We start from the raw sequence: 26,710 nt of genomic DNA on the forward strand, positions 1-26,710 counted from the left end.
GATAATCAAAAGGATAATTCTAAAAAAGATTCACGGGAGAAGGTTGCCTTAACATGTAGCAAATGGCTCTACTGTCTTGGATCATAATGTCTTGTTCAAACTGAAAATTGGCCAGCAAAATTCTTTAGTGCCACCAAGTTTTTCTGTTGTTCTAGAACGCCATGCGCTTGTCAAAGGGCTACCACCAACGAGAATGTCAAAATCAGAATCCGGCAGTGTTTTCATATGTTTTTTCCTGGTGAGGTATTGTTCGTTTTGTATCATGATCAACACGTACAATTGTTTCCTTGGAAAATGTCATCACTGGAAAAGTCCATGGCTTGCAAGGTCATCACTAGCTGGAAACACTTCTTCTCCCTTTTAATTTACTTATTTTAACTTCATGAAAAGCAAACCCTTGGTTTATCTTGAGCTGAGACCAGCAAAAACAACCATGGTTGTCAAAACTTAGACCAAGCAATAGCCGTGTCAAGGAATCAGATAATTGGATTATCAAACCAATCCGTGCATTAGTGACTGAAGTAATAACTTGACTGAATATAACTTGACTGAGTATTAAATGAAGGTAGGGTAGTATAAGATGTTTTTGAGAATAATATAAATTATAATTTAAAAATTTAAGTTTTTTAGTTGAATTAATTCTTTAGTATGATTATAATATTAGAGTTATAATAACTAAACAATTATAAGTTTAAATCTCATCATTTTTATTTATTTGATAAAAATTAAATATAATATAGTGTGAGTCAATATAAATTTTAAACTCAAAAGACTTTTACTTGAGAGGATATATTAAAAAATAATATAAATTATATCTTGAAACTTTATCTAAAAACTCAAGTTTTTAAGCTGAATTAGTTCTTTATTAGTATAAAATTATTTGAGAGTACAGTAATTTTTGCTGCATTAGTGACTGAAGTAATAACTTGACCGAATATAACTTGACTGAATATTAAATGAAGCTAGGGTAGTATAACATATAATATAATATATGTGTTACGGAATAATATAAATTATAATTTAAGTTTTTTAGTTGAAATGATTCTTTAGTATAATTATAATATTAGAGTTATAAGGTTATAAGTTAAAATCTTATTATTTTTATTTATTTGATAAAAATTAATTATGATATAGTGTGTGAGTCAATAAAAATTTTAAGTTTAAATAACTTTTAATTGAAGGAATATATTAAAAAAATATATAAATTATATCTTGAAACTTTATCTGAAAGCTCAAATTTTTTGAGAGTATAGTAATTTTCACTTTTAAATACCTTTTAAAAATATATGTTTTTTAATTATTTTGATGTGCTAGAATAAAAAAATTAATATATTTTTTAATGATAAATATTTTTTAAAAAATACTTTACACCATAATATTAAATACACATTTATAATACTAAACGTGGTGGGCATTGCCCAACATTAATAATTTAATATCGTAGTTGATTTTAGGAACAAAAAAAATGGTAAAATTAATGCTAAAACTAGAGAGGGAGAAGCTCGTTCAATGATGTAATTGGGTATCGAGTTGACTAGTTTAGGGCTCAGGGTCAAACTGTTCAATGCATCACAAGGACCTTCATGGGACCACTTGAAAATTCAAAATCAATGTAGACATTTTTTATTTCTTACAACAGAAACAAGCTAGAATTTATTTTAGTTGAATTCAAGTCTTACGGTCAATGTGCTTGTTTCACGTTGGGCTGCAAGAGACGGCATGGGATCAAGGCTATAAGCTGGTCACCGAGGCATAAAAGAGGCTTTTCCGACTGGATGTCACCGAAACAGCCACCCGCTTATTCTCGTGTTTTAAATAAATAATTTTTTTAAAAAAATTATTTATTTTGAATTAATATTTTTTCAATATTTTTAATAAACAAATATAAAAAATAATTTTTAAAAAATAAAAAAATAAATATTATTTTAATATAATTTCGACGACAAAGACACATTTGAAAAACAATTATATTTAAACTCCTGAGAACGCGGGGGCTGTCATGGTTGTTTCCGACGCGTCCATCAGGAGATCGTCTTGGAGTCGTGATTGGCTGGCGCTTGCTCTCCATGTTTATCATGAAACTATTCAATGTTCGGGCGAGCCATGAAGTCACTTGCTTGCTGGGCATCCCCTGTTTTGAAGTTGATACAACATTAGTTATATGAGACTTCATCACGGGTTTGACTCAGTACAATATCTGGGTCATACATAGGGTTGATTTAGTTGAATCCAAGCTTCTTCTTTTTTTTTAGATAAAAATATATCAAGATTTTCAACTAATCCAGTCTCAAGCCGACGAACATTTAAATTGACCTAATCAGATGGGGTTTTATAATTAGGGTTTAATATCACCTAATCTTGTTTATAATTTAATTGTGCTTTTAGCCTCCATTGTTTTTTAAAGATGAGAAGTGATTCATCTCGAGTAGCTTGACAAACATATCCATTAAGTAAGGATAGGTTTGTATTTTTTTTGTTTTTTATTTTTAAATTCATGAAAAAAACTTTAAAAAATAAATAATGATCACATAAAAACTAACAATAAAAGACAACGAGTAATTTATTTATTTTTTGAAAAGATGGGAGCCTAAGGTATATTTTAACTTGAAAAAAATATTAAATTGATATTTTTTATTAATATAATGGTAATGGTTTTAATATATTGATGTAAAAATAATGAAAATTTATTATTTTAATATATTTTTAAATAAAAAATATTATTAGAAGATACTATACATAAAACTAGAAAACAAGCTGACACTATACCAAATAAGTTCTGATTTTAAAAAAAAAAAAACAATAAAACATTTCTTGAAATAATTGGAAGGAGCCCATGGAGACTTTATTATCACAATTAATGCAAATTAATAACGTTAGACACTCACTTCTGTTTTTTTTTTTTAAAAAAAACCTAACTATGTGTGTTTTGAGTTTGACTAGTCAGTGTACTCTAGCATAGAACGTTCAATTTTCAAGAGAGTCTGCGCGTGGAACCAGAAACTCGGCCCTTTAATTTCCTTGCACCATCACAGCCATCACAGACCCCCTCTAATCAGCAAAGGTTATAAAGTGGGGCCATCGTACAGTTACTTATCATTATAATCCGACGGTCAGGAATCATCACAGACCTGTGTAGAAGCTACAGTTTCTGTTAATACTGTTGACGTAGTTTTGTCACTTACAGTGCTAGAAAGAGACAGAGACTAAAGTACCAAATCCCTCCATGTTTTCTTTTACTTTCTACCTTATATTTTGGTTTAATGGTGCCCATCTGGTCCCTCTAATTAAGATTTTATATTATTTGGTCCCTTAACTCTTATTCATCCTGATATTATCACCTATACTCTATTCTTTGTTATCATTTGGTCCTTCCATTAGCACTGTCCATTAAACAAATATGTTTTTATGATGGTTTTGGAGTAGTTTTTTGTCATTCTAAGACTAAAACATGAGGTATAGAGCTTTTAACTTTAAAACAATAATTAAACGCTACGTTAAAATTTAATTTTATGTTGCATTGATTGTTTCAAATAGTTACAAAATAAGCATTTGGAGGTCAATATTATAATAAATAAAGCTAAAGAGGAAAAAAATAAGTGGATGAAGTTAATGAAGGAATATAAAATATTTTTTAATGTTTAGCTAAAAAAATGATGATGATAGTGGGTGATGATAGTAATGGTTGTAAGATAAGAATAATGACTGAAATTATAGAATGATATTGTTTATGAATTATTATTTATAAAATATTTTATAGGATTTTATGAGTTGGGAATACTTTTTAATAAATAAATTAAATTTAAAGGTTGACTATAAAATGTTTTAGTGACCAGTTTTCCTAAAATTATTTATGCGAAACAAAATGGGAAATTTTTTTTGGAAACAAATATATAAAAATTTAAAAGATATTTTTCTATAAAATAATTTGTGGAAAATAAACAGGTCCTCATTTCAAATAGTTATAAAACTTACCTTAGTATCTGCACTTATCCGTGGGGCTGGATTAATTTTTTCATATAAAAAATGATATTTAGTTGTTAAAATGAGGTTAAAAAATGATATAAAAAATAGGTCAAGATAAATATATAACAATGCTAATTAAGACTAAGATAACATTTAATTATATTATATTTCAGGTATCTTTTCATGACCTTTCCTGTTATATTCCTATTACCTATCTAATATATTTCTATTATATTTAATTAATAGATTACATCTAATACATTTATATTTATATAATATATTTAATTTATATAATTTATATAATATTTTTATATATTTTATTTTTTATTCCATTTTATTTGAATAGAATTCATATTTATATTCATCTAGAATTTATTAAAAATATAATTTAGAGTTTCTTAGAATTTATAATGATTTACTACAACTACTACTATTATTATTGAAATAACAAAAAATATAAATTTGACTTGAAAGATAAAATTAAAGACCATAAAACTTTGACAAAATAAAAAAGAAAAAAATCAAAAGAAAAAAAGACCAAATTAAAACTAGAATTATTTTTATTGAAAGAAATAAAAAACTTAATACAAGGAATAAAATTAAAAATCATAAAAACTTTGACAAAAGAGAAAAGAAAAAAAATTAAGAAATCTAAAGTAAAAGGATCGAATTGAAAAACTTATATTTATAGATTATAATTGAAAACAAATAAAACTTTAAAGAAAGAAAAAATGATAAAAATAAAAAATAAAAACTAATAAAACTAAATCTGAAATACTAATAAAAATAAAAACTAAAGTTAATTTTCAAAGATAAAAAAGAAATAAACAAGAGAAAAGAAAGGATTATTAGTGACAAACTGACTACATTTATATATTATATATTACCAATAAAAAAAAACATGAAAGAGAATCAAATAAGATAGCGAAAGATAAACGCCACACATACTGCTTAAGGTACATGATATTTTTCTATATGTCAATATGTGCTAGACAAGTGCTACTAATGTAAAAGAAAAAAAAATATCAATACCCATGTTTAATGACTTAATTTTTTTATCCTTAATGTCATTTACCTAATCTTACTTCATTTTAAAAAAGAAAAAGATAACAACATCCCTACCCTACAATATAGTTTTTTTTATCCTAGTGATATTTTTAATTCTTTTATTATTTATATTATTTATAAGTATATTAAATAGATAAAAATAACTCTAAATAAATTTATAATAATTAATATACCATATGAAAAACAAAAATATCCTTGGTTGAAAGACAGATAATTTTTTCTCAAGAAAAACAAAAAATTTACCATATTATAATAGTGAATAGGAAAATGTGAAGGAGTCTAGTGTTCTTACCTTCGGTTTTAGTTGTTTTGTAACAAATAGTCGGAGATCAATATTATGACAAATAAAGCTCAAGGGATAAAAATAAGAAAAAAAGAATAGAGGGATCAAATGTGCTTCTAGTATTGTACTTGTAGTAGTAGTTGTAGTAAATTTCCTGCAAATAGTGGTAATTGACACGTCTCACTCTGTCTCTATAAAGAAGTCACTATGGAAAAGCTTTCATATCTTCATCTTGTGGCAAAAGCTGGGTAGCCCTGAGAGTCTAACTATTTATAACCCCTCAAGGTTCAAAAGCTTTCTTTTTCTTTCTTCACCGGTAAATATATTGTCTTTCTTTGCGGGGTTCTCTTTGTTTTTCTACTATCTTCTTGTTCTCAAGCTAAAGTTCAGAACTTTAAAACTGAATTGCTATCTTCTTCGCTACTTGAAGGGGATTTCAATTCTGAGTTATGTTGTTGTCTCTGATATATTGATCGAGGAAACATTCTGGGGTTGATTTTTTGTTTAATTACTAGTAGTTATCTAGGAAGTGGGTTTTGATGAAAAAGAAGATTAGTATTCTAGATGTGTGCTGCTTTTAAACCATAGCTTTCCTTTTACTTTGCTTATCTACTCTAGGGCTTCAAGGAGCTTACTTTGGCTACTTGAGTTCTGCTTGCAATTTGAGTTGTTGTAAAGATACAGTGAGAATTGTGTATGTTGTCAAGACAAGTTGATTGGAGGAGAGTTTTGGGGTTTAGTAGAATTGGGTTCCGGCCATTTTACTTATTGGGAATCTCTGGTGGTTCAATTGCTTCCTTTTCAGCAAAGGAAGGAACTTCTTATCTCTGCTGTGGTTTCCACATCACTAGGTGAGTCTCGCTCTTAGTTTATTGTTATTGTGGTGCTCAGATGATGGATTAAACAAAATCTTCCATTTTCTTCAAATTGTATGCCTAGGAGAACAACAACGCATGATTCAACTATAATTCTAATGATGAATTTTTTGCTATGGACAAGCATACTATTTGATTAATGGATGCTTGTTGGTTGGAAAATTGTGTCTCATAGCCTTCTAACTAACCAAAACCTATTGAGATAGAATCGTGCCCACCCAAGATATAAAAATAACTCCTAAGACATGGTTTATGAAGAGTGATATGATTTATTTGGGGTGGGGGTTTGTGTGATCGGAACTCCCAGAAATTCTGGAAGAAAGGGGGAGTCTAGAAGATGATAGACATGTTAAAATTCCAGTTATGAGACTGTTCAGATATTTTATTCACTAAATTTGACCCATGAAGCTTTGGGGTGGAAATAGAAATCTAGAACCTAGACATCACATAACTCATATGCGATGTGAGAATTCTATTCTGTTGCAAGCAGTCTTAACTTGAGAAATTTTATGGTGCCAAGAGAGTAACCAATGACATCTTATTATTTACTTCCCAGAACCCACGTTAAAAAAGAGATAGATACAAGTAAGAGACAGAAATCCTAGGCAGAGATATTCTTATTATTTTTTATTAATCATGGATTTTATTCTCTCCTTTCTCCTTTTAGTGTTTGCCTTTTCTTTTTCTTTTTCTTTTTCTTTTTTTATCCAAAGGGTACCATAGGGAGTAACTAATAGATGCCACTGGTTACTCCTGTAGACCATAAAATTTTCCGCCTTAACTCTTAATTATTAAATTGAGACGATTAAGCCAGTGCAGCTCTGCCAGAGCCTACAGATTTCCAGTAATTTATTTTGTTGCCATCTCCTTGTGGTTGGTTTTTATATACAAGTTGAAATATGCTTGTGTAAATCATAACTAAGCTTTGCTATCCACTTTAGTGAAGTGCCTGTTGTTTGTATGGTGCACCGCACAAACAACTGAAGCCGAACTCTGCATGTTGTGTTTCTGTAAGCAGTCTGCACGTTTTCACCCTACACACTTGCTTTTAATTGGGGCATTTAGGTTTTGGATAAGTGTTGAATCCTTGATTGTAAATGCTAGGCTTATGCTATTGATATTTGTTGTTTATAGTTTAGCTGATTACATGCTGTTTCTTGATATTGTAAATATCTAATTTATCTAATTTTTTCGGTTATGCATATAGAATTTATACTTGAGCTTTCATGCATCGTAGAATTGATCCTTAAGCTCATATGGTGCTTTGTGCAGATCCTACATACTCCCTTTGCATGGGGACTGATGCTGCTGAAGCAGTGGAGACACTTCCGTGTCCTTATTCCTTCAAGGTACGCATGAGCCCAGGCCTTGTTTTCTGCTACCGTTGGAATATTTTGCTTCAATTACACAGTTAAATTGCATTGAATATCCCACATACAGCTTCGCTCCTGCCTTTTCATATATTTAGCATGTAATTATGTACTGATAAACAAATTAGGATGCAAAATATGGGCATCCATGGTCCATTGCACAAGTTAGACCATGCATACAGCCAGTTCACTTGCACCATCTCTGTGTTGAAAGTACAATATTGCTTTTTCATTGTGATTTGAGTGGGTAAATCTCATTAAATTGAGTTGAGAGGTATATGAAAATAGCCTTTGTGATTATTAAGAGAATAATCAACACTGGTTAGTAAAATCCTAATGTTCTAGCAAAGAAGTCCTTGTTGTGTTGATGTTGTCTTTCTGCATTTTTAAGTTATTTTTTATTTTTCCACTATTCAACTCCATCATTTCCAAGATAACTCAATGTGTTTTATGTTAACAGGTGCATCACTCTATGTGTACAGAGTTGCTGAAGTTGTTTGATAAAGTTTCTAAAATATTTCCAAAAATCGAAGCAGCTCGACCTTGTTGCTCATCAGGAATACAGGCACTATGCTCGTTAAACAATGCACTTGAGAAAGCCAAGCACCATCTTCAGTACTGTTGCGACTCTAGCAAGCTATATTTGGTTTGTATCCTCTATCGGTTTCAAATCAAGAAAGTGGATGTAATAAGAATATCATCAACAATTATGCAAACACATACACTTCCACACATACTGTTTGGTCTAGGATCCTTTGTATCTGGTGATTGGTTGTCTCAGTATTTTGTTATATCCTTGTGAGCTTTAATATTTGTATATAAAGGCATGAATCTTTTTTTTTTTTGGTTGAAAATCTTACGTGAATTATCCATGTTATGAAAATGTTACTGTTGATGAGCTCTTAAAAGATTATTTGCACCATGGAAGAACATTTAATCTTTCTGGAGAAAATGAAGAAATTAACAGTTTCATTTTCTAGTTGCTGAATTTATCAATCTTTCTGTGTTCAATTCTGTTAAATTAACAATACATTTAGAGAAAGACCTCAAAAAAACAATCCATTTAGATTTATTTCTGGTTTGCATTACTTTCAGGCAATAACAGGTGATGTGGTTGTCTCAAGATGTCAAAGATCAAGGAACTTGATGGAACAGAGTTTAGGCCAGATTCAGACAATGGTTCCAGTAATATTGGCTGCTGAGGTTGGTCACATTACAGGCTCTAGAGCTTTCCTTCTCCTTTTCCTTTTTTTGCTGCTATCTCCACTAGATGGTGATGTGGATGATGAACATGATCCATGAAAAAATTATAAAACTTCTGCAATTCTTTAGCTATACTGGCTGTAATATGTAATTATTTTTGTTTCCCTGATGCTGTTGTCTCCTTTCTTTCGCTGTTGTTTTTTCTCTCCTGTTCAATATTAATGCCAAGTCAATAACTAGGTCACTTGATTATGTGGTATTAGTGGCTCTCCGGAAGCATGGATGCAATTTTTCCTTAAACTAGTGATTGCTCAAATCACAAGATGCAAGTGCTTGATGAAGAATTCAATAATTTATTTCCATGTCACCTGCTTTCATCTAGTTATTAATTATCAAATAGTCTAGTGAACAATTTTGAGTCCTGGTCATTTCATGTTGCATTTTCTGAATTCGTTTGTTATCAGTTCTACTATGATGCTACCAGTATCTTGTTTAAAACAGACAATTAATATTTAAATTTGCTTTGGGCCTCAAGCTGTTTTAGGCCACCTTTGTTCGTTTCTGTCATTTTCTATTTTCATCATTATTTTTTAATCTTGTTCTTCCTCATCTTTTAGCTCTTCTTTGGGGTTGATAAGTGGTTGCAATTTGCAGATATCTCATATTATTGATGACCTTAGGGCAGCAATGTTTATGCTGGAATCCTCTGAAGAAGAGGCTGGTAAAGCCATTCGTGAATTGATTCAGCAGAGCAGAGAATCAGATTCAGTGGTAAATTCTGAGATCAAAGCTATTCAACTTGCAGCTTCGAGGCTGCATATTACATCCCGAAAGGCCATACTGATAGAAAAAAGATCTATTAAGAATCAGCTAGATAAAGTTGGTGGCAACGATCCCAGAAAAAAGAGCATCTTAAATTACCTTATGCTTCTCCTGAAGAAGCACGGAGACTTACTCATTGAAGAGCAAGCAGAGACTCCTAAATCTCAGCATGATGGATTCTTTTCGCTTAAGAACCCTAATGATACTTCTCTTCCTAGGCAATACAATCAAGTAGAGTCTGGTATGGGATGTGGGAAGTCTGAGACTCAAACTGAATTGTTTCGTAGAGCTACACCCCTTGAAGAATTTAAGTGTCCTATATCTAAGAAAGTGATGTATGATCCTGTTGTCATTGCTTCTGGACAAACATTTGAAAGGATGTGGATACAGAAGTGGTTTGATGAGGGTAATGATACATGCCCAAAAACCAAAGTGAAACTGACTCATCGTGCATTGACTCCAAACACATGCATGAAAGACCTGATATCAAAGTGGTGTGTGAAGTATGGAATTACCATTCCTGATCCATGTATTCAAGCATCGAAGTTATTGGACATCTCTGTTAATTCCATAGCAAGTTTAGGCAGTTCCATGAGTGATCTACACCTTCCACTGGATATTAGTAATATATCACTTGGGTCTATAGATGGTAGTTACAGTTCAGAGTCTGCACAATCTAAGTCAAATTTGATGCCAATACAGAATAATGATGATTCCTATAGACATCACTCATATGTAAATATCAATCAGCAAGACTTGAAGTTTCTGTCTGGACTTGCTGAGCTTCCCTGGGAATCTCAATGCAAGATGGTTGAAGATGTCAAGAGTTGTTTGCAGTGTAATGATCAACTTTGTCATTCTTTATCACGTGAGAATTTTGTTGAACCTCTATTTAGATTCTTGAGGGATGCACATGACCAACAAGATATAGGAGCTCAGAGATTTGGATATCAGTTGTTGCTTTCATTTGCCAGCAAAGCCAGGTAATATATTTTCTCTAATTTATAGGAATACTTTAATTGCCTACAGTGTTTTGCTTATTTATGTGATGTCTACCTTTACACTGTGTAAGTGGTGCTCTATAATGTCCCAAGCCTTAGCTGAGGGACGGCAGGACAATAACTGAGAAGAGTCACTTCTTGGTCTATTTTATCCTATGTTTCAGCTGAATTTGCAAATTATCTGCCCTAGGGTGCATTTGAAAACTTCAATTTAAGTTGGGCCCTTTGCTCATGCGCATAAAACCGATTGTTGTTTCCACCAAAGCATTGCATGAAATTTGACGAGCTAAACCCTATGATTGTTCCTTTTACTTATGTTAGTTAATAAAAGTTTAGTTCATGTTTCTCTTATATGTGGATCTATGGCTAGCAGTTTCATTTCTAGGTGCTGTTTATTGCAGAAGTGGAATATCATACTTACATGAAGACGTTTTTGTTCTGTTGTCATCGTTCCTTGATTCTGAAGTAATTGAAGAGGTTCTTGCCATATTTGAAGTGCTGTCTGGACACCCATATTGCCAATCTAAAATCACTGCATCTGGTGCTCTTGTTTCTATCCAAAAGATCCTTGACTCCCACAGCACAGAATTCCAGAAACAAGCCATTAAAATTCTGCATAATTTGTCCTCAAACAATGATATTTGTTCCCAAATTGTATTGATGGAGTGCATCCCAAAATTGGTTCCTTTGCTTAAGAATGGCAATCTTTCAAGTTATTCTGTAGTTCTACTAAGAAATTTGTGTGATATTGAAGAGGCTAGGGTTTCTGTTGCTGAAACAAATGGATGCATTGCCTCCATTGCTGAGCTACTTGAGAGTGGCAGTCGTGAGGAACAAGAACATGCAGCAGCTATTCTGCTTTCCTTGTGTTCTCAGCGTTTTCAGTACTGTGAGCTGGTCATGGAAGAAGGTGTCATTCCTTCCCTTGTTGATATATCTATCAATGGAACTGACAAAGGGAGAGCGATTGCCTTGGAATTGCTTCGGCAGTTAAGGGACATAATTGAATATGATAATGAGCATGAATGTTTTGTTTCTGATATTGATGCTGATAGAGATGCCAGCCACCAAACAATAGACAAGAAATCTGTTGTTGATGCTGATAGAGATGCCAGCCACCAAACAATAAAAAAGAAATCTGGAGTTTTCAAGAATTTATCAGTGTTCTCCAGACGCAGTTCTGTTGCATCAAAAAAGAAGAGATGACACTTCAATCTGCTCGCTTTTTCAACCTTTGGTGACTTTGAACCTTTTTTCATGTAAAAAATATAGAATCAGGTTGGCAGTTATCTCCTAGGTTGGGGAGCTACCCTTTCTTGTCAGGAATAGGGCAGCATAAAATCGAACTATAGCTAAATATTGTTTAATTGGTAAGGGTTTTGTTTCTCTCTAATGCTAATCCCCAACATATAGAATTTTTTAGGTTTGATTTCTTATGATGTATCTGCTGCCATGTTCCACCTGTATATTTAATAACAGTGTATAGTTCTGCTTGATATGTTGTTAGGAAATCGATTTTGATTGTGTGGAATTTAGGTTGCAATTATCCATGTATTGTGATGCTTATTGTCGAGTCTTGATTGATATGTTGTTTGGAAGTTGATTTTGATTGTCTGAAAGTCAAGCTACATTTATCCATGTACGATAATGGTTATTCTTGCATACTGCATAAATGCTTTTCTTTCTATTCTACAATTTCATGAAGTTTTGTCTTAATTTCAGTCCAACAAGACCGTATCCCAATAATTATTAGCAGACTACATTTCATTCATGTTTTGTTCTTCTTGTTTTGATCCATCATTAGCATTATCTTGCACAAACAAATAGCTGTAAAAATCAACAGAAACTGGTGTTTTTATTTAGAGCAACTTCAAATCGGAAGAATTTTTATTAGTTCTTGATTGCATTTGAAATATCTGTTGATCATTACAATAGCTATTAACGTGATTGTTAGTGCTGCACAATTAGTTTGGGCTCTAGCTTTAATGCTGATATATCCCATACAATAACCTAAAGCTGCAAATTCCAACAGAATGCATACAGTTTCATGCTTGTTAGTGCATGCATGCTGTACATTACAGCCAGTAGCTTTGGATGTCTGAGAAGTTGTGTTAAGCCGCTGTTTCTTGTTATTGTCCCTGCAACTGATTTGCTTTCTCCTTGGCGAGGGGCGTCTTGCTGCTATCTAACTGCAAACTGATTTATTATTTAACAATTGTTGGTTTGAAATTGTATTTTTGCCATTTCTAATGACTTCATTATGTTTTGTTTTTCCAGTTCTCTTCATGACTCTGCAAATATTGTTATAAATTCACTTCATGAATCTTTGTTCCTGTCATATCATGCCCATTTGCTGCCTTCATTTCTATGCTTTCTGCATTGACCGAATCTGAATGGAGTTCATTGGTAGGTCTGTTGCTGTCTTTTTTGAAGGCGATCGACCTATGATGGAATTATTAGGAGTGACAAAAGGCTGAAGTCAGTTGAAATTTGGGATCTGAATGGCAAACATTATTTTCCATTTGCAGCCTGCATTGGTAAGATTAATGAGTTTGCCGTGGTGTCTAGCTGATGGTAGTGCATCAGTGATGGATTTCTTTTTATTTTTTCCGGCCAAACTGATATGGTTAAATCCTAAAGCTAAGCAGGGAAAGGGAAATGGATAGTAATTTGGAGTACTGTGCTAAATCTTAAATTTGAACCTGGGATTCGAGCTCAGGCTTGAATTTGATTTGAACATTTGAAAACGAGCAGCTTTGATAGCCAAAGCCATTCGAGACACAACCATATGAAGTTGGGTGGGGCTCCCCAAAGGGTGCAACGCTTTGCCAGCCCTTGGTCTCCCAACCCCCTATCACCTATGTCGATACCCATCATTTTAAAGATGCCTCATGTTATATTTGTCACAATAATATGAATTACTTGCTGGGGCCTTAGATCTCATTGCATATCTTTCTCCATCAAGGTAATGTGATCTTGTCTTGTGACATATATTTTAATGAATTCGTTTACCACCAACTTGGTTGAGACAACTTCCTCTTGGCCAACAGGAAAGCTGTATGACAATGGCTAACTATCATCTTCCACATGCAACTAATTCGGTCTTCTTTTGTCATCGTCCACTATATTTTTTCCCAATTTTGAATTCTACACAACAGGAACCAGGAAGAAACTCCTGCCAACGAGGCCAACCCGCAAGATTACCTCTTTCTTTAACCTCCTGTTATGTAGATGTGAGTTGGATTTAGCTCCAAGTCTTTTCATACGATGTCAAATGGCTTGAATAACTAACCGATCGCACCTGCCTGCATATTCTAGCATGGTGCTCTCCTTGTGACTATCACTTATACGTGACAATCACCTGCTCCTATATGTTTGGCATGGAACAGTCTGCGAGAAATTTGTAACCTTTTTCTGCTGATACTAGTAGTAACATTATCTCGAAGCCATGCTGTCATCTCTGGAGAGGGTGACTTGAGTTAACTGGGATGGCTAACAAAGGTCTGGTGTCATTTGTTTTGTGCTGGCCTAGTTTGACACATATTGTCGGTAGGTCAACCTATAATTTCTCATAATCTTATCCATGCACGTATCTTTATTATGGAAAACAAATATCCTTTGTGATTCACGCCTCTCCTTAGTCCTTATCCTCCACGATGTTCTAGGTCAATGCTCTGTTTTGATGATCAAGATGCATTTTCAAATGATGGGCTGTTAACATAATTATTACACCTCCACAGGAGACAAGGCTCGGGTCACCAATCAACAGGTGAAACCCATTTCTTCTAAGTTAAAATGATGATGTTTTTGAATTATTATTTCTTAAAAAAGAAAACTAACAAGTTTTTGACTGAATGGATTGGATTACATCACGTCACATGAATCAACCTTTTCCATTAATTATGAAGCCTGGCCTGAGCCGAACACCGGTTCAGTTTGTTGGGTTGGTCTGGATTTGTTTTCAATGAAATTCAGATCTTCATTTCCCTAGTTAAGTATAATGGACTGTTCCTCCCTAAGGAGCAATTTTTTCTCTCTTCCTCATTGTTGATCTTAGTGTCTCATTACCATTAATACACTTTAAACAACTAATTATTTAAATGGCTTCTTGTCGTTTCCAATAACAGAGGAGGGTTTTTCTATTTAATGCACGACAATGATATTAAACTGTGTTTTTTAAAGGGCTTGATTGATTCTCCTGTCTCCACATAATTTATGTCTTTCAGTGAACTTAGCTGACGAAAGAACCTTAAATTTACAACATTAGCAATGAACATTCATCAAATCAGTTTATGTTTGTGGTCAATAGCAAAGCTTTGAATATCATTTCCGGAGACATTGCACAATGTTACCTAGTTTTACTATGCTAAACATTCAATCACAGCGGAAAATCAATAGAATACATATCTTATCAAGATTGATCTAGTGTTGAAGCAGCTGTTCAAAATTTTTTATGTTATCAATAATAAAAAGTATTTTGATATATGTCAAACTTTAGGGTTATTTTACGTGGATTGAATACACGAGACTTTTAATTAAATTTTTTTTTATATTATTATTACATTAGAGACCTTTTATATATAATCTGATTTTTACACCTCATCTATCATAGATGTATATGATCCAATACTGGATTCCAATGATTTATGAGCTTTAATGTTACTTAATTTAAAATTCACATTACGACATATAAGTCATGTCTTTTAAGGACAGAAATTTTCAAAGAAATTTTTTTACTTATAATCCTTTAAATGGGGCCTCTTTCGGGGATAGTAAATGGATTTACTCATGTTTATCATATTGTATTTGAGTAAAAAGCATCTCATGAATATATTAATTTTGGTGTGAATGATCTACCCAAGATCCATAGGAGAAGAATTTAATCTCAATGCATGAAATCTATTCCAAAGATATCCTAAAAATGCTCCTCATATCAAACTAGCATACAGTGAGTATATCTCCATTGATTAAAGATTGTGGTCCTTCGCTAGAAGCCAAGGCATAGCATACACTTGAGAATTGGAAGGCCTAAGAATTTTCTTTGTTTGTCAACTGCAATACCTAACAACAAAGATCCCCTCACCAAGGATTGAAAGGCCAAAATCTCAACAAAAATCCCGTTCAAGCCATCCCCGTTTCCTGTTCAACGGACATCCCCACATGGTGGTTGTATGTCACTAGGGGACCGTAGCCCACTGCTCTTGTTTATGGTGTACGTTCCTTTGAGAGCTATCTCTCTTCTTTCTCGCCTTGATTTCTCTTATCCTTCCATTTCCTATATATATCTTCTTCTATGTCTCCACATTTATTTTTGATTGAGACTTAACATTTCATCTCCCTTTTAAGCTGATTAGCCAACTCTATCACAAATAACAAAATATACCCACCATTGCTTTGCTAGCATATATTCTTCGAGGCTGGTAACATGGGTGAGTAGTGGAGATTTTTTGTGCCAAGATTTTTTAGCTTGTAGGAGTTGGGAAAACATTTGATAGTATCACCTTAAACTTATGCTGTCTCAAAAACACATCTTTTGCATGGACATGAGTGTGTTAGAAAGACAGCAAGCGAGGTTCGAAGGGCTGCTGCTGCTGCAGCAGGAGAACAACTATGTAAACCAATACAATTCCATTGAATCGTGTTCAATGCCTACTGATATGTTTCATGGCTTCTTTGATCATGAGTCAATGAATGGAGATAGGATTGATTGGAAGGAGCAGCCTGAAATCTATTTGGGGAACAATGATTTGCCAAAATATGGTGGTTTTTCATTGAATGGCACAGAGTTCGTAGCTAATAATAAGATGGATTTTGGAGAAGCAGAGGTAATGGCACGGTCTCTCGAGATTGATCATTGTCTTTCAAGGACTTCTAGTTGCCAAATTGGGGTGGTGGAGGCTGCAAAAATAGAGGAGGTGGTAGCAGTAAATGTGGCATGTGAAGATGTGACCTTGATGGAGAATAAGCAATCCAACCATGGTAGGAGAGACAATTCAAATAAGAGGAAAGCAGAGGTATGTTTATTTACCTTCACTACAAGTTCATTCAATTCAATTCTCAGGAATTATGGGGAAGTGGGGTTTTCTCAGGAATATTTTATGATTATGACCTCAATAAGAAATCAAATCTTCTCAGGAATAGTATCTGAGCTTATCAGTATAAGAATAGGAGGACAAAATGAATCTTCAGCTATTGTAATTCAAGAGAGAATAAGCTTTCCTTCGTGCTTCTGGAAAAAACATGTCAATCCTGTACTTGAAGGCCTTTGAGTAATCAGAGTGGTTTATCTTTTAAACATAATCTTTAATTTATCAGGTTGATGAACTTGGTCAGCTAAGTCATGATCATTGACAAGTTTCAACTTCTCTGCATTTTTCTTGTCTGTATGTTCAGTTTATTGCAGCAGAAGAGAGTGACGATAAGATTAAATTAGTAGAAGATGAGCCCAAGGTTAAAGAGAAAGGCAGTCCAGAAATTTCAGCAGATTGTTCGATGGAAAATCAGAAGACTTCAGCCTTACCTCAGACAGACTACATTCATGTGCGGGCACGTCGCGGCCAGGCTACTGACAGTCACAGCTTAGCAGAAAGAGTAAGCAGGAGAATATTTCATCATATAATTCATACAAGTTATATTTAGTTATACATCAAAATGAATATTGTAACCTCCACTGAGTTTTGTTGTATGTCCTTGATATATATATAAGGCCAGGAGGGCAAAGATCAGTAAGAAAATGAAATGTCTGCAAGATCTAGTCCCTGGATGCAACAAGATAACAGGCAGGGCCGGAATGCTTGACGAAATCATCAATTATGTCCAATCTCTTCAAAGACAAGTAGAGGTAACCATCCTAGTTAATCTGTTCTATCAGATTTTTCTTTGTAACATTCAAATAATCAAGTTTTAATTTACATACAGTTCATATCCATGAAACTTGCTGATATAAATCGAAGACCAGATACCGACAACGTTTCCCGGAAAGAGGTAAGGTTTCAGCAAATTTTTGTAATGTTATAAATGGGAATTCAGATTGTTAGATTTCTTCTAGAACTGACTTGTTCTTTTAAATAATTATGCGATGAAGTCACCTGCATACATCGCAAGTTTTCCAGCAACCACTATGTCATCAACAATTGCCAATTTGCCCCACCTTCAACTGAATCTAGTGCAACAACAGGCAACAAGCAGTAGACCGAAAGCTTCGACAGATACTTTTCAACTTGTGCCTGAAAAAGCTATAAGCTCCTCAGCATTGATCAATGACCTATGCCTAGATCATTCACTATATGTAATTGCTTCAATACTTGGCGGTTTCTACAATTTACTGCTTTCTTGGCAATTATATCATGCCATGCCATTGATCCTAACAAATAATAAATGAATTGCAGCAAGTCCAACCTTTTTGGGATGCTGACTCACAAAACCTTCAAAATTTGGGATTCCATTAAAGCAGATCAACTTTTCTTTTCTTCATCGATAACTGAAGGTAGATCAATATGCTTCTCCCTATATTTACTTAATTACTATTTCCCAATTATACTACTTTCTCATATTTCATTCATGGTTTTTGCAGGCAATTAGTATCCTCCGAGGAATCTACCAGTCTCAGATCAGAGACATAATTTAGGGAACTAATCACCATCCCAAGAATCCACTTTCAATAATTCAGCAATTCTAATAATTTCGAGCACTGTAAATATTTGCTTCCACATGCATAGATGGATGTTGCAAAAGCCATCATTAATTCTTACCAATCAAACAATCAAATTTCTTGCATTGCAAGAATAAAGATATCCTTTATGTCTGTACCTACGCACTTGGTGATGTCTGCAGATATGCTTTTTGTGCCTTTGAATGTCGAGAGAAAAATAGGACCCCATGATTGGTACTAAAAGAAAGGCTGATAGGAATTGAAAATGATAGAGGACCCCATGGTTGGATACTTGAAGAAAAGTAGGGGCAAGGAAAGGTGAAAGAAAAGGGAAGGAGCTTGTTGTTGGATTGGATGAGCTAGCCTGCTTAGCAGAAGAAAGCAAAAGGAAGCCATTTGATTATAGGACCACAAACCACTGGCTTGAGATGTGTCTGTAAGTAGCTGAGATTCTTGATGACCATTTGGTAGATGCTGTTATAATAACGTCTTCTTTTGTGGCAAAACATAACAATCGTACGTTAGATTCTTTTGTTTATACTGCTGGTACTATCATATTACAGTAATGGTCCTGAATGATTTCCACATCAAAAATCTGGAAATCTTTTTTTTGATGGGTTGAGGACAATAATACATGTTTCACCCTTGATCTAGGTAAATTTGTCTCTCACTTGGGATCAATAACAAGACATGATTAATCCAAGTAAATCGGTGTAATCTTTTACAAAGCTATATTTATAGGAGATGCCAAGTTTTGGATTATTTAGATAGTTTTAAAATTAGATAATTGAGTTATTTTTTAGTTTAAACAATCTAATTTATTATTTTTAGTTAAGGTGTTTGGTAATTTGATATAAAAGATTTAAAAAATTGATAACCAGTAGCGATAATAATTTGTTAGCCAAGATGATTAATAATTGTGATATTAATAGATAATGCCTAATAAATCAAGGCCGTAATAACTTTGATTGTAGCAAATGATGCTAGTAAGCTAAGTAATCGATAATTGTAGCAGTAATATGTAGTGCCTGTAAATTAAGTGATCAGTAGCTGTAGTAGTAGTAGGTGGTGCCTCGTAAATTAATAGACTAATAGCTGGCACTTATAAAAGATTTCATTTAATGGATTGAAGATTTTCTAATGGTAAAATCATTAATTCTATATAGAGAAAGTGTAATGATATTTTAGAGAGATAAAATCTAAAAATATATATAATAAAAATATTAAAAATAAAAAGATTATAAATTTTTATCTTGAAGGATTTATGATATATTTATAATTTATAAATGTTGTTTTTTTATGGAGAGAAAGGATTATAATATAATTTTATTTTTGTTATATTTTAAATTTTATTGTATTTAAAATAATATATATTTAATTAAAATAAAATATTAAAAAACTCATGTGAAGTTTTTTAAAAAAATTCTGTGCAAGAGTTGGCCTCTAGCATATATCCAAACGCATGAGAATTTCATGAGCTTATTTGGGTGATGATTTTGAACCATTTTATTTGTATTTATTTTTTTGCATGATTAGAAAATTGTTTAAAAAGTTTAATAAATTGTTTTATGGCTAAAAAAAACTTTATTTATTTTCTTGATTTTTTAAATTTAAACTTGTCATTTATAGATTTTCATTACTTTTCTTATCTAAGCAGTAACCAATATAATTATATAAAATAATTTATTAAATCTTTTCTAAATGTATCATAGCAAGTGAGGATGTAATCGTAAAATCATTCGGGGATGAACTTACAAGTTAATTTAAAGATACCCTTACAATAAAAAAAACACCCATACACATGTTGATACTTGATACAATCACATGTCGGAAACGACAAGTCATCTTGAAGTCAACGGCAAGTAGTATAGCAATGCCAAGTCACTTGACAGCGAATGTCGTCTATAAAATAAACGACACGTCGTCTAACAAGTTCAAAAACACTTCAATTTTCACCAAAACCAAGTTTTCAAACTCTGGTTTGACATAAAGCTTCCTTTTCCTAGAGCATTACATAATATATTCACTCAAAATTAGGGTTTGTGTTTGGTCAAAATTGAACCAAGTTGCTGAACTTTAAGCTACATTTGGGTGGTGTAGTATACTTGTAAACAAAAAATGGCGACAGAATCATCAGAAGGAGAAGAAGAAGGGAAGATCACAGGAGGAAACAAGCTCTTGGTTATCGAAGATGATCTTAGAGAAATGGGAAAAAAAGCTGCTTGGAGTGTTAGTTCTTGCAAACCTGGAAATGGGGTCTCTTTTCTTAGAGATGACAATCTGGACACTTATTGGCAGTTAGCAAACATACCCTTTCCTCCATATCCCTGTGTATCTGTTAAAGTTTGAATCTTTTTTTGAAAAAAGAATGAAAGCTTGATTTTTGATTTTTTTCATTGATTGGAATATGAAGTTTGAATCACTTTCATTTGTTTGTTGTCGTAGATCAGATGGAGCACAGCCCCATTTCGTTAATATTCAATTTCAGAAGAAAGTGAAGCTGCAAGTATGCAACTTCTGTTGAAATTTTTTATTTTTTATTTTTTATTTAATTGTTTCTGTGTATTAGGATTAATTTGTGGGACTTTTGTATTTTTGAAGTTAGTTGTTCTTTATGTGGATTTTAAGCTTGATGAGAGTTACACACCTAGTAAGATTTCGATTCGTGCTGGTGATGGGTTTCATAATTTGAAGGTATTTTTTTGAATTCTGTTTGCTTTGTTTTGCTTTTGTAATTGACAATCTTTTTCATGGTGACTCATTTTTGTTTGACAAAATTGTGTTTTAGGAGATTAAGACTATGGAACTTGTGAAGCCAACTGGGTGGGTTTATCTTTCCTTATCTGGAAATGATCCCAGGTAAGCACTGCTATTATATTTCTGCCTATGTGATGATTGTGCTCATTCTCTTTGCTTAATTGTGCATAATAGGCATTATCTGAATCCATCATCATTTCATTGCGTTCTAATACTTGTGAAGATGATAAACTTAGATTGTTACTCCACAATTGAGGTCCTATCATCGTGAAATTCATAGCTCGTAGCCTGTTGTACCTGATGTGTTGACCATGATCATCGATATATGTTAGTAATTATTAGCACTAGAAATCAAGAATCAAAGATGGAGTCTCTTCTTTTCCTTATGGGGGATGAAAGGCAGAGGATAAAATATTTATTTTACTGCTATTTTCTTTCAACTTTTATTTACTGGTTTATCTTCTTGATGTCAAGGCATCAAGTGTTTTGAGGAATTCTGAAGTGCAACTGAGTTGGAAAGGTTTTCCATTTTTGTCCAACTGAGATTATGGGTTCAATTCAAATAGAGGGTAAACCTTGATTGATAGTATTGGGTCATTGGCATTGTCTTCCTATCGTACTACGTTGAGAACCTTATGCAACATGAAAATGTGTCAGTTATATCGCATTATTGTTTTTCTAGTAGCTGGACATGATATATCATAAATTAATTGTTCTAAAGTAAGTTAAGGATCTGAATTTTAAGTCCAACTACATCTATTCAACCTGCTGCCAAAATTTACAGTGCTCTCCTATTTTTACTTAGAATTCAGAACCTCTGGTGGCACAGCCATGATTGAATGATCCTTTGTCTAATTTAGAAATAGCAGATAGTCCTCAATCATATAGGACTAAGTTCTGTATTCTTTTCTGAACTTGGGGCTTGGTTCAAGTGTGCTGGACAAAAGAGAAGCATGAACATGTTTGGTATTTTGATTCTTTGTATGGATACTTCTTTTTGAATTTGTTGATATAAAGTTGTAAGAGAATTTTTTTAATGTGATTGAGCCTTGAGATTGTTTTGTTCTCATATTTACTAGACATTGATGTAATATTCAGCTAGAGGAGACTGAATTGATTTGTTCCAGCTGGAGGAGACTGAATTAATGTGTTGGTCTTGTCTGATATTGTATGAAACTACCAGTTTGATTTCCAAATATTTTTTGAACAACATTTGATTTCCTAATTTTGGAACCGTTATCTTTTGCAGGGAAACATTTGTCAATACATTTATGCTGCAAATTGCTGTGCTATCAAATCACCTTAATGGAAGGGATACTCATGTACGCCAGATCAAAGTTCATGGACCTCGGCTGTGCGTCTTCTACTTCAACCCTTTTGCAATATCTTTTGTTCACCCGTCTCCAATTACAAGTATTCTGATTGAAGCTTTTCTTTTCTTTTCTTTTTGCCTTCCCTGTAAATGATCAATTCAGGAACCCTTTTCCACATCAACCTTTTCAATTTACTTCAAGGGAGTTCATTACATACTCTTCTGTGAGATGAGAAACATGACCACCAAAAAGAGGAACTTCGATACTATCTCAAGCACAGCGGTGAAGCATGTAGCTGAAAGTAGCCAGATCATCAAAAAACGATGAAGAGTCTTTTTCCTCGTATCCATTGCCTGTTAACTATGGTGTTCATATATCAACAGTTGTTGAAGAAAGTAGATACATAGGTATTAAGGTCATGTCACTAATTGGTTTTCTAGTGATTAGAAGTATCCAGTCTCATATTGTCTTGCGAGTATTGATCCAAGACAGCTAGAAATAGGGGACCATATCTTAGATGATGTTCTGTAAGCCTAATGAGGATTTTGACATTTCGATGATTTCATGGGTACCAAATGTAGTTACTCTGCTTTCCTTAAAAATCTAGGCGACCTCATCCTTGGAAATGTTGGATTTCAATCATTTTTCAGGAATAGAAGAGCAGGTGGAAACAGAGCTAGAGTTTGCACCGAACATTTGGCAACTAAAATTCAGTTTATTCCCCAATGTCGGTAACCCTAATGGAACCTGACTTGGACCCAAATTATTGATATAAGATGCCACACCTAAAAAATGGGCTGGAATCACGTTGCTTTTCTAAAAGCACTTTATGCCGCCCAAAGTGCGTGCCTCCGCATATTTCTTTCTTGCAAATAAACATCCAAATCTTTTAGTTGATGCTGTATCTTGTATGTTAAATTAGATTCTTGGACCTGAAATCTCTTGAGAATAATTTCAGATTATCGAGAGTAGTTTATACTATAAAGTAACTGTATCTTCTACGCTCACAATTTACTCTATCGTTGTACCCTTTTTGGTGGTCCCATTGCTGGTTAGGGCGACAATCTTCTTCACCTTAAGCAAGCACAAGCCTAAATCCAGCAATCTATACTCCCAAAGAAACAGCTAATTTCGAGGATTTCTTGCTCAACCAACAAGGTAAAAGTTAAAAAGGGTAACAAGAAGCGCGATGACCCACCTCGTGGCAGCCGAAACTAGGAACATCAAACTTCTAAGAACAGGTAAAAAGACCTTAGGCAAGCTATGAGAGCATCAGTTTCAAATTTCAAGTGAAGGAATGAATGCTAGTTCAAGACATGCATAGACAAAAGGTAAACTTGTTATCCGGCAAATGTAATCCAGGGAAGACCGTAAGACATCGTAAATATTATGGCAGGTGGGGAACCTATTATGTAGCAGAGATGACCCAAACAAGTAAAATCCCGAAGGCAAACTGCAGTGCAACCATGGAACTTGCTGGACCAGATAATGATAACAGGCACATAAGCCTAAAGATCACAATAGATGGCAATTTTAACAGCTAAACAAGTGGTTCTAACAGTTAGAATTTAAAAGCAGGCTCTCGCCAATTACACAATTGTTCAAGGGAATACTACGGAGCTGTTTAGATACAATGCACTGAACTTCTCATACTTCCATGGTGTTGGGATGATATAACAAGAAACGAGTCAAATTCCACGATCACAAAAAGGCACTGATTGCACCACGAAGATCAGCTGTGATGGCCTTGCATGATGAGCTCGGTATGTAGTGAAGATACCCTTCCAAATCTGGGGAAACATTTTAGATTACACAGTAACTATCTCCAAGCGCCATAGCTGTCATTCACAGGCTGGTTTGGTATCAAAGCTGCTCAGGCAGATTGCAAAAGCTTGGAAGGCTGAAAGTGGATAGCGATAATCCATGGTGAAGATGTCTTTTCCAATTTTCCCAAATTGTAAAATTACCCTTTCTTGATCTGCAGAAGACACATTGTGAAATGATTCAACAGCAGCGACAAGTTGGAAGTTCTTAACAGAAGCAACAGTGACACGACCTCTGAAATTTAAGCACCAGCACTGTAGCTGCTCATGCCATCTAGGGGCCTTGTTTTTAAGAACCAGGGGCTCTTCTGAACCTTGGGTTAGTACTGGTGATTGAGAGGGGCTTGGGGAACTAATATCTGAGACTGATTCCTTCCCTTTTGAAGTTGACAGGTGAGGAAACTGGCCACCAAATGTCTCTGTTAATGAAGTTACTGTTGGGACAGTGCCCCCCTCCTCAATGGAAGACATTGGAATAGAGTGCATCATGCAATGCATTCTCCTTGGTCCTCTTGAGCGAAGAACATTGAGCTCATAGGTGATAGTGCCTATACTATAGTTACATGCAGGTAATCTTGGAGACACCTGCCTAGAATGGAATCTGCGACTTATCCGGTTAGCATGTTGTGTTTGCGTTGGCACTTCAAATGTAGGTTCACAATCATACATAGTGAACTTGGTTCCCAAAAAGTTGGACCTGGCATAAATTGTTCAATGGGTTGTTAGGAACAAGAACAGAAAACAATTTAGGCAAAATTAAATAAAGACTGCTCACATCCAAGACTTGCCTCAATTTACCAACATATGTGTTGCTGGCCCGAGAAAAATCATCTGAAACCAAAGATACTATGAAATCTGAGCATGTTGCCCTTCTGATCTTTCTGGCCGCTAAAAGCAACTTATCATTCTCACCCTCAGCTGTCAATTGATAGTAATGTAAATTAAAAAAAAAACAAATGTAGTAACTAACAACATTTCAAGTCAATAAGCCCTCTATGGAGCTCTCTAAGCTGAGATTTCTACAGGTCAGAAAGATTTGGGAGCAGTATAATTCAATCAGCTTGTTGCTTAAAATTATATCATTGGAAAGTTCAGTACTTTACTTCCTATTAGAAGCAATGCTACATTATGCCCCCTAATTTCCAACCATTGCAATGTCGTTCTTACTATGATCAATGAAGAGGGGTCAGGGGTTTCTGACTTAGTCCAGATGCAATGAGAAATAATTACTGAAGATTTCCTTAAGCATTTCATCCCAAGCCACAGAGGTAAATACGTCTTCTTTTTTAAGAGCAAGGTAAGAGCAAGAGAAGAAAACGACTTACAAGGCACCAGACCATAGTACAACAGAAATGTAGAAGTTGCAGTATCCCTCTTAATAAAGCACTGTATGGGCGACTCGCGATGACCCGGCTATTTTCAGGCAAGAAAGACAAGTAAAGAAGAGGCATCCAGGATAAAAACTAAACCAAAAGGCACTTGAAGAAAGAAGGAAAATACCAGTACCTGCTTCAATGATATGGGAAATGTCAGCCGCCCACATTGCTCAGGAGTTTTTACAATCTCCTTGGTAATTTCTCTCCATGACCTACAGACTGAAGCACAGTGAACAACAACTACCCGAGCAGGCCATGAGGTTTCACTCTCTTCTACCCTCCTAATGATATCCAAAAGCAATTCTGGCGGTAGATTCGCCCACTGACCCTGCTCAATCTGATCAGTTTCAGCTGGTGTTTCATCTGGTGCAATATGTGACCTTGCCCTGCCACGCCAATGTTTCCCTTCAAGTCCTCGCCTTGATATGTTTCCGATCCCATCTTTCATCTCTTTCAACTCACGCACGATGCTTTTGATGGACATCTTAACTTACAAAAAGTTCATCAATCCGTTCATTCAATATTCAACTATAACAACATAAAAACAAGGAAAAATCAATAAAATCAAAACATAATTCCTTCACTTCAAATAAACAAAGACGAAACAAAACAAAAGAACCCAACTTGTTTAATGGGTATGCAAATTTGAGACTGCAGTTCCAATTTTTGCCTGTTATTAGTGGAATCTTTTATCCCAGGCCTAAAAACCATAATGCTTAACAGAAGTCCTAATCAAATATACACAAACCCGTCTGAAACTCCAAATGAAGGAAGGTATAACAAGTTATGGCAACACAAAAGGACCCAATTACACAGAAAAATCATAACTTTCTTGATTTGCATCAAGCATTCATCCAAGACCTCACTTTTTCACCAGAACACCCACATCACAACGTCTAGTAAAAGAATCCAACAACAAATTAAGGCAAAATGGCAACTTTCAGAGCCAAAAAGACATCAAAATTTCATCAAAACCACATTTTCTATACCAAAAGACAACCAACAAACCTTAAACAGGTAATACAGAAACCGGTTCAAATGAACCAGGCTCAAATTTCATAAAAATCAAAACTTTGAGCTTTCAAAAACCAAGATGAGCAACAAAGACCATGTATCGATTACTTTGCCATTTGCAGTAACACCGTCACCGTTGAAGGAGGGAGCCACCGGCACAACCACCACCGCCACCAGGAAGAGCGGCTTTG

The 26,710-nt window shown here is 34.1% G+C and overlaps 4 protein-coding genes across 8 annotated transcripts; 3 read left to right on the plus strand and 1 right to left on the minus strand.

Annotated features, from left to right (window-relative positions):
* The first annotated feature begins 5,506 nt into the window (after positions 1-5,506).
* Positions 5,507-12,188, plus strand: LOC105126598 (U-box domain-containing protein 5-like). Its single transcript, XM_011027508.1, has 6 exons — positions 5,507-6,165; positions 7,462-7,538; positions 8,020-8,205; positions 8,655-8,762; positions 9,417-10,567; positions 10,987-12,188. Exons 2-6 carry the CDS (start codon positions 7,482-7,484, stop codon positions 11,789-11,791), a joined length of 2,307 nt encoding a protein of 768 aa, XP_011025810.1. The 5' UTR covers positions 5,507-6,165; positions 7,462-7,481; the 3' UTR covers positions 11,792-12,188.
* Positions 12,189-15,833: 3,645 nt separating this feature from the next.
* On the plus strand, positions 15,834-18,742 carry LOC105126599 (transcription factor BEE 2). The gene is made up of 7 exons (XM_011027509.1): positions 15,834-16,599; positions 16,979-17,176; positions 17,292-17,426; positions 17,504-17,569; positions 17,670-17,873; positions 17,974-18,071; positions 18,159-18,742. Exons 1-6 carry the CDS (start codon positions 16,096-16,098, stop codon positions 18,031-18,033), a joined length of 1,167 nt encoding a protein of 388 aa, XP_011025811.1. The 5' UTR covers positions 15,834-16,095; the 3' UTR covers positions 18,034-18,071; positions 18,159-18,742.
* A 1,439-nt stretch (positions 18,743-20,181) lies between these two features.
* On the plus strand, positions 20,182-23,015 carry LOC105126600 (anaphase-promoting complex subunit 10-like). Its single transcript, XM_011027510.1, has 6 exons — positions 20,182-20,533; positions 20,682-20,742; positions 20,838-20,930; positions 21,025-21,095; positions 22,243-22,347; positions 22,469-23,015. Exons 1-6 carry the CDS (start codon positions 20,355-20,357, stop codon positions 22,536-22,538), a joined length of 579 nt encoding a protein of 192 aa, XP_011025812.1. The 5' UTR covers positions 20,182-20,354; the 3' UTR covers positions 22,539-23,015.
* Positions 23,016-23,795: 780 nt separating this feature from the next.
* Positions 23,796-26,710, minus strand: LOC105126601 (tubby-like F-box protein 5). Of its 5 annotated transcripts, XM_011027512.1 has the most exons (6): positions 26,568-26,702; positions 26,514-26,526; positions 25,636-26,033; positions 25,455-25,542; positions 24,918-25,047; positions 23,796-24,826 (listed from the first exon to the last, which is right to left on the minus strand). In XM_011027512.1, exons 3-6 carry the CDS (start codon positions 25,987-25,989, stop codon positions 24,148-24,150), a joined length of 1,251 nt encoding a protein of 416 aa, XP_011025814.1. In that variant the 5' UTR covers positions 25,990-26,033; positions 26,514-26,526; positions 26,568-26,702; the 3' UTR covers positions 23,796-24,147. The 5 variants fall into 5 exon arrangements, with proteins under 5 accessions (XP_011025814.1, XP_011025813.1, XP_011025816.1 ...); XM_011027511.1 differs by lacking the exon at positions 26,514-26,526 and having other exon boundaries at positions 26,628-26,710; XM_011027514.1 differs by lacking the exon at positions 26,514-26,526 and having other exon boundaries at positions 25,636-26,014; positions 26,628-26,683.

The sequence above is a fragment of the Populus euphratica genome, unplaced genomic scaffold (genome assembly GCF_000495115.2).
Source record: "Populus euphratica unplaced genomic scaffold, PopEup_1.0 scaffold41.1, whole genome shotgun sequence".
Taxonomy (NCBI): domain Eukaryota; kingdom Viridiplantae; phylum Streptophyta; class Magnoliopsida; order Malpighiales; family Salicaceae; genus Populus; species Populus euphratica.

Excerpts from the sequence above, each read along its gene's own strand:
- LOC105126601 (XM_011027511.1), bottom strand. The coding sequence starts at position 25,989 with ATGTCCATCAAAAGCATCGTGCGTGAGTTGAAAGAGATGAAAGATGGG. Across the intron at positions 25,048-25,454 it reads GTACTATGGTCTGGTGCCTT|CTGAGGGTGAGAATGATAAG; the intron begins GTAAGTCGTTTT and ends ATCAATTGACAG. Across the intron at positions 24,827-24,917 it reads ACATATGTTGGTAAATTGAG|GTCCAACTTTTTGGGAACCA; the intron begins GCAAGTCTTGGA and ends AATTTATGCCAG.
- LOC105126600 (XM_011027510.1), top strand. The coding sequence starts at position 20,355 with ATGGCGACAGAATCATCAGAAGGAGAAGAAGAAGGGAAGATCACAGGA. Across the intron at positions 21,096-22,242 it reads TTATCTGGAAATGATCCCAG|GGAAACATTTGTCAATACAT; the intron begins GTAAGCACTGCT and ends TATCTTTTGCAG. Across the intron at positions 22,348-22,468 it reads AAAGTTCATGGACCTCGGCT|GAACCCTTTTCCACATCAAC; the intron begins GTGCGTCTTCTA and ends TGATCAATTCAG.
- LOC105126598 (XM_011027508.1), top strand. The coding sequence starts at position 7,482 with ATGGGGACTGATGCTGCTGAAGCAGTGGAGACACTTCCGTGTCCTTAT. Across the intron at positions 7,539-8,019 it reads CGTGTCCTTATTCCTTCAAG|GTGCATCACTCTATGTGTAC; the intron begins GTACGCATGAGC and ends TTATGTTAACAG. Across the intron at positions 8,763-9,416 it reads CAGTAATATTGGCTGCTGAG|ATATCTCATATTATTGATGA; the intron begins GTTGGTCACATT and ends TGCAATTTGCAG.
- LOC105126599 (XM_011027509.1), top strand. The coding sequence starts at position 16,096 with ATGCTGTCTCAAAAACACATCTTTTGCATGGACATGAGTGTGTTAGAA. Across the intron at positions 17,177-17,291 it reads GTCACAGCTTAGCAGAAAGA|GCCAGGAGGGCAAAGATCAG; the intron begins GTAAGCAGGAGA and ends TATATATATAAG. Across the intron at positions 17,874-17,973 it reads GCCTAGATCATTCACTATAT|CAAGTCCAACCTTTTTGGGA; the intron begins GTAATTGCTTCA and ends AATGAATTGCAG.